Source organism: Nicotiana attenuata, unplaced genomic scaffold, assembly GCF_001879085.1.
Source record: "Nicotiana attenuata strain UT unplaced genomic scaffold, NIATTr2, whole genome shotgun sequence".
Classification (NCBI taxonomy): domain Eukaryota; kingdom Viridiplantae; phylum Streptophyta; class Magnoliopsida; order Solanales; family Solanaceae; genus Nicotiana; species Nicotiana attenuata.
This window is the reverse complement of record NW_017671925.1, coordinates 86,492-92,573: the sequence shown is the minus strand read 5'-3', so window position 1 is coordinate 92,573 and position 6,082 is coordinate 86,492. Positions and strand designations below refer to the sequence as shown.

Sequence of the window (6,082 nt, the reverse complement as noted above, 5' to 3'; positions counted from 1 at the left end):
AGAATCGATAGTGATTTAAACACATTGGAGATTAACTTTTTCCCAAAGGATGGTTTGCCACCGATCCTGATTTATAACGATACGGGTGTTAAGATGTATATGGAATTAAAGAAGAAAAACTTGAATTTCACTGAATACCCGTTGTATGTGACGGTGAAAGAGATTTGTGATACTCGTTTGATTGGTACAAGTTCTAGTTGTTTGGTTGGTACAAGTTCCAGCTGTTTGGTTGCTACAAGTTCCAATTGTATAGATGTATCCACAATTGTAGCACTGAGATTATGCCTGATATCGAATTTATTGAAAACACAGAATTTAGTGAAAACACGGGTATAATAGATGATATGTTGAACGAATTTGTTGAGGAAGATCAAGTTTATAAGGATAAAGAGACAACTGTCAGTGTGATGAAGAACTTGGCTGTACGCGAGAGGTTCCAATTCAAGGTGAAGAGATCAAGCGCAACAAGGTATGACAATAGTTGTATATTTTGTTATATATATGTATAAAGTAGTATATATTTGTATATAGGTATTAAAATTAGTATATATATCTAGTTATATTTTTGTATACAAGTGTATTTAGAAGTTGAATGATCTTTAATCCTAGGTATCACCTTATGTGTGTGGATGACAATTGTGCTTGGAGTTTTAAATCTTCTGCCGTTTACAAGGGAAACATATTCAAGGCGAGAAGTTACAATAATAATCACACATGCGGCTATGGTGAAAGATACTTAACACAACGTCAAGCTACTTCGGGTGTAATTGCTAGTATAGTCAAGGACAAGTATGTTAATCCAAAAAAAATTTACACCGCAAATGATATAATAGAGGACATACAAAAGCAACACGGGATTGAAGTGAGCTACATGAAAGCATGGAGAGCTAAAGAGATAGCAATGGCAATGATAAGAGGGAGTCCGAGTGATTCATATAAGGAGTTGCCGAAGTATTTTTATATGTTGGAGCAAACAAATCCAGGAACGGTTACAAAGTTGCACAAATCAGAAGATGGATGCTTTCTTTATGCATATGTTTCGCTATATGCATCTATCAAGGGCTGGGAGCATTGCAGACCGATAATGGTTGTTGATGGAAGTTTCCTTAAAGCAGCATATAAGGGTACCATATTGACTGCTTGCACACAGGATGGAGCTGGTGAGTTGACTGCATCTACCTTGTTTCTGCAGTTTGTATAATGTTGTAGTTTCATGTATAAAAGTGTATAGGATTTCACAGCTGCTGTTTTTATAAAATTTGCAGTTGGTATAAAATTGTATAATTGTGTATAACTGTGTATAAGATTTGTATAATTGTCTGAATCCTAATATCTATTTTGTATAAACAGGAAAAATCCTTCCACTTGCATATGCAATTGTAGATTCAGAGAATAACAAATCTTGGGAGTGGTTCTTTGTCCAGATAAAGGGTAGTTTTGGTGTTAGGGAAGGGGTGTGTATAGTTTCAGATAGAAACGAAAGCATCTTCAATGCCACAAAAGCTGTGTACCCAGAAGTACCACATTGTATTTGCATGTTTCACTTGTGGCAGAATGTCAAGCGCACATTCAAGAAACATCACAAACAATTGAACGATATCTTCTTTGCTTTGGCTAGAGCTTACACAATAGAGAAGTTTGACTACCATATGACAGAGATGTGCAAAATTGATCCGAGGGTGCAGCCTTACTTGTTCGAAATTGGCTACGAAAGGTGGTCTAGGGCATATTCCAAAGTTAAAAGGTCGATGGTAATGACTTCCAATATAGCAGAGTCAATTAATGCAGCAAACAAGGATGCTAGAGAGTTACCAGTAATGCGATTGCTGAAGTACATGACAAATTTGCTACAACAGGGGAACAACAAAAATAGAAAAAGTGCAATGGAGACATCTACAGAGCTTGGCGAAAAGTACGACAAACTCCTTTGGGAAAATCTGATTGCATCGGAGCAAATGACGGTAAATTGAATCAAATAAAATGATGCTTGGCACTGCTGACTTGCATTTTACTGCTTGTATAAGGATGTATATCTCTGTATAATAATGTATAATGTTCTTTCACTTTTTTTTAAAAAAAAAAACTTTTGCAGGTGAGGCCTGCTATGGAGAAGTTATATACTGTGTTTGAAGGGGTAAGGCGAAACATAGTGTGCCTTTAAGAGGGAACATGCAGTTGTGGAAAATTTCAAATGGATGAACTTCCATGTCCGCATGCTTGGGCGGTTTTGAAGAACCAGCAGCTGAAACCTGGCCAGTATTGCTCTTTTTACTACAAGAAGGATAAACTCCTTAGAACTTATGAATTTCCAGTGAATCCGATTCCAGATAAGAGTCTATGGGTAATCCCAACAGAGGTGATGGAAGATGTGGTCCTACCACCTAAAGAGAGAAGGAATGCAGGAAGGCCAAGAAAGGAAAGACTCAAACCTGCTTCAGAAAAAGAGTCTAAGAGGGCATTTTCATGTTCTGTGTGTGGACAAGGTGGTCACAATAGAAAAACATGTATGAATCGACCAAAATAGATAGTTGAAAACATAGCACTTCCTATTACATTTGTTGTCATGTTGAGTAGTTAAGTTTCACAAAGAATACAGTTACAAATGTTGAGTAGTTAAGTCTCACAAGTAATTGAATTACAAATGTCAATAAAGAATTACAATTTACACTATATATTGCAATTGTGTTAAATATGTTTCATTATACATGTTTTGATTATCCAATAATAGTGTGTTGCTGTTTTTAATGGTGCTAAATATATTGATAGATTGTACAAATACAAAACAGAACTGCAAACAATCAATGGTATTATATGTATACAGATGTATAAATGAGAGTATAAGTTTGTATAAGTTTGTATAAATATGTATAAACCCTGCAACATTAACAAAACTGAAACCATAATGAAAATACATACTTTGTTAAAGGACAAAAGCAACTGAAATATTCATTAAAATATAATTCATTCACAGCCACAATGTGTAATGACTACCACAAATTACACAAAAATAAAAATATCTATAATATCCTTTAAGGTTATCTCACAAGTAGCAGAATAGTACTTAGACAAAACTAGGCAACAACTCCTGATACATAGCAAAACTACATTAAAATGGAAAAAACAGAACTACTTTCTCGGTCGTCCCCTCTTCCTCTTCCTGAAAAGTCTCCCTGTGATTTCATCACCACTAATTGCACCGGACTGTTGTTTTTTCCTTCCATAATCCCACAACAGAGATCCCCACCTGGTGCGAAGTGTCTCAATGTCAAAATTATCTTTTCGAATTTCCTTACCAAGGATGAAATACTCAGCAAAGCCAGCAACAAAAGCACCACAATCACTGTAATTAAAAACAAATCAGATTCTCTGTACGTTACTGTAAATAGGTACACTAATAGTAAAATAGTAAAACAATTGAGATTAACCTACCATTTGATCTGTTGGGGCACATTATTAACCAGATTAATCTGCAAAGCATCAGAATGGGATTTATCGGTATATGCACCATTGTTCCAATCAATGCCCTTCTTCTCGACATAAAAATCAGAACTCTTCAAGAAGTAAGGTATCAGAATTGCATAAGGTAATGCAGCATCCAAAGCAAGTCTATCATTAATAGCTCCACGGTTAGAGTCATAGATGTGGATGCACCTATCTATAAACGTAAACAACCCCAAAATCCAATGGCCCAATTTTGCTCTTCCGCGCTTCACATAGATAGGGAATAAGACGTGGTCAACAGTGTGCCACGGTACATTTGCATCACAATAATATCCTTAAATGTACTCTTCTATCTCATGCCCTTCAGGAATCACTGAAGGATCTTGATTCACTTTGAAATCTTTATACAGGGAGTTGATTTTGTTACCAAAGGCAAAGTCGATTGTAGTAAACCGCATGGCAACATCCGGCCCATATTTTTCCCTCTTCCTCAAATAATAAAAGAGGACATCCAAGTGCTGAGACAAGAAATAAAACAAAACAACCGTCACTACTAGATTTTTTAAATATAGAAATTTATACACTATATACAGAGTTATACATTTTTATACAAGGTTATACAATCTTATACTGTGATTATACAAAGCTATGTATACATTATGGGGGTCTCAAACAATAAAGATACGCAACAAATAAAAAAAGGCATTAGAATAGAAAGTTATTAAATACCGTGTCAATCAAAGGTCGACCACAATACCAAGCGAGTGGAACCAATCCTTCGTGGTCACATGACACGAGCCAAAAGTAAAAGCTTTTGCAAGCTTATTTACTTCATCGGTATATATATTTTTGGCACTTCAAATCACAAAAAATAAAAAGTAATCAGAACTACCTTCATTGACAAGTATAAAATCAGAACATGAAAGATTAAAGAAAGTTAAGATACCTTCGCCTCGTATCCATCCCATAATCAACAAACGTGCAAAACTCTTTAGCCAATGACGACAATGGATCAAAATCATCAATTTCGATCGTGAAAGGATGCTTGATATAAAAAATGAGCTTGTGCGCCGATCCTGATGCCCGCGAATCAAAAACTAGCAAATATGGAGATTTGACATATTTTTCTGGTATTTTCTGTCGAACCGATTGTTCAGGAGAACTGTAATCCTCTTCTACGTCTATGATGGATGGTCTGTGAAGCACAATTTGGGACATCTGTAGCGCAGCTATATCTTCATCGCCAATGTCATCCCAAAATGTATCACCCTTGACATCACCTGCTGCCCCTTAGACAGAGAAAACCAATAATAAAAAACTTTCAAAATGATGAAAAGAAAAATCAGACAAAAAAAGATAAAATGCAGAACGAATACCATGATCAACACCATCAGTAACTCCCTCGTTTGCTTTGACACCCAAATCTGTTTGGTCAGCTAGCGCGTTATCTTGATTCACTTGATCGACAAAGTCAGGAACAACATCATATTGATAGCCATCAAATTCGCCGAGATCAGATGTATTGTAATCAGACACGCGCTGACGAATCTAATAAAAAACAATAGATATCAGTCAACTACCAATAGAAAGGCATAACTGTTGAGTGATGATTCAGAGAAGGCATAACTGTTGAGTGATTTGGTTTTATCAGTAAAAAAATTACCTTAGAATCATGAACATCCTCCCTCGTTTGCTTGGTTTCCTTCATATTCAGAAAACTGAACACTTTTCCAAAGGAAGAAACTACATAACTGTTGAGTGTCATAACTGTATCAGTCAACTACAACAAAAAATAACAAAAACAACAAAAGTAAATCAACAACCATGTTTATAACCATAAAATCATGTATATACAAAAAGTATCAATAAACTACAGAAAAGATAAAGCTCCAGTACCTTTCCAACAGCACTCTTCAACTTCTCAACTTCAGCATTCAACAGATCAATGCGCACTGAAGGATCATAATTCGGGTTAGGCTGTCGATCCATATTCTGAGAAAAAGGTCATTTAGACTGTTACTCCGTATTCTGAGGATAAGGTCGTTTAGACTGTTGCTCCATATTCTGAGGACAAGGTGGAGATGCAGCGACAGAATCATCAGTGTGAAAGGCGGTCACCTCCCCTGATGCAACATCATTGGCATTAACTTCAAAAAGCGTGGCGATATTCAGAGTTGACATCTCTTCACGAGTAGGGGAAATGTTCCTATAGTTCAACTACAAGAAGAAAAACTGGATTACAATAGTAGAAAAAGGAAATTGTGACATATTCATAAGTATACATACTTACAGAAAAACTAAAATCATATATGAAAAGTATTATGGTACAAAATGTTTACCTTGTCGATACTAGACATGATCACCCCGCCAGTCAAATCCGCATATGTTGGAGTTTCAGTGACTTTCCAATTAAGAATGCGTGGCACATTTGTGCCAACGCGAACAACTAGATGCTTGTCAACCATAGAGCAACACTCAAAAAACCATATTTGTAATGCAAGTGGCAAACCTCCAAGCCTATACATTGTCAAATAGTCACACTGTCTGTCCCTCATTGTCTTTAAAATATCTTCAAATGACTTTTTTCCCCAAGCATACGTCTGATATTGACCACTTTCAATGATATCAAAATAATCTTTGT

General features: G+C 36.0%; 2 protein-coding genes across 2 annotated transcripts; both read left to right on the top strand.

The window, feature by feature from the left end:
* The first annotated feature begins 701 nt into the window (after positions 1–701).
* On the top strand, positions 702–2,161 carry LOC109210906. The gene is made up of 3 exons (XM_019374385.1): positions 702–1,160; positions 1,351–1,961; positions 2,093–2,161. Exons 1-3 carry the CDS (start codon positions 872–874, stop codon positions 2,159–2,161), a joined length of 969 nt encoding a protein of 322 aa, XP_019229930.1. The 5' UTR covers positions 702–871.
* A 30-nt stretch (positions 2,162–2,191) lies between these two features.
* LOC109210905 lies at positions 2,192–2,524 on the top strand. Its single transcript, XM_019374384.1, has one exon. It carries the CDS (start codon positions 2,192–2,194, stop codon positions 2,522–2,524), a length of 333 nt encoding a protein of 110 aa, XP_019229929.1.
* Positions 2,525–6,082: the final 3,558 nt, after the last annotated feature.

Bases quoted from the DNA above. Each gene is read 5' to 3' on its own strand.
- LOC109210905 (XM_019374384.1), top strand. From the start codon at position 2,192: ATGGATGAACTTCCATGTCCGCATGCTTGGGCGGTTTTGAAGAACCAG.
- LOC109210906 (XM_019374385.1), top strand. From the start codon at position 872: ATGAAAGCATGGAGAGCTAAAGAGATAGCAATGGCAATGATAAGAGGG. The intron at 1,161-1,350 runs GTGAGTTGACTG...TTGTATAAACAG, and splicing joins TTGCACACAGGATGGAGCTG to GAAAAATCCTTCCACTTGCA. The intron at 1,962-2,092 runs GTAAATTGAATC...AAACTTTTGCAG, and splicing joins TTGCATCGGAGCAAATGACG to GTGAGGCCTGCTATGGAGAA.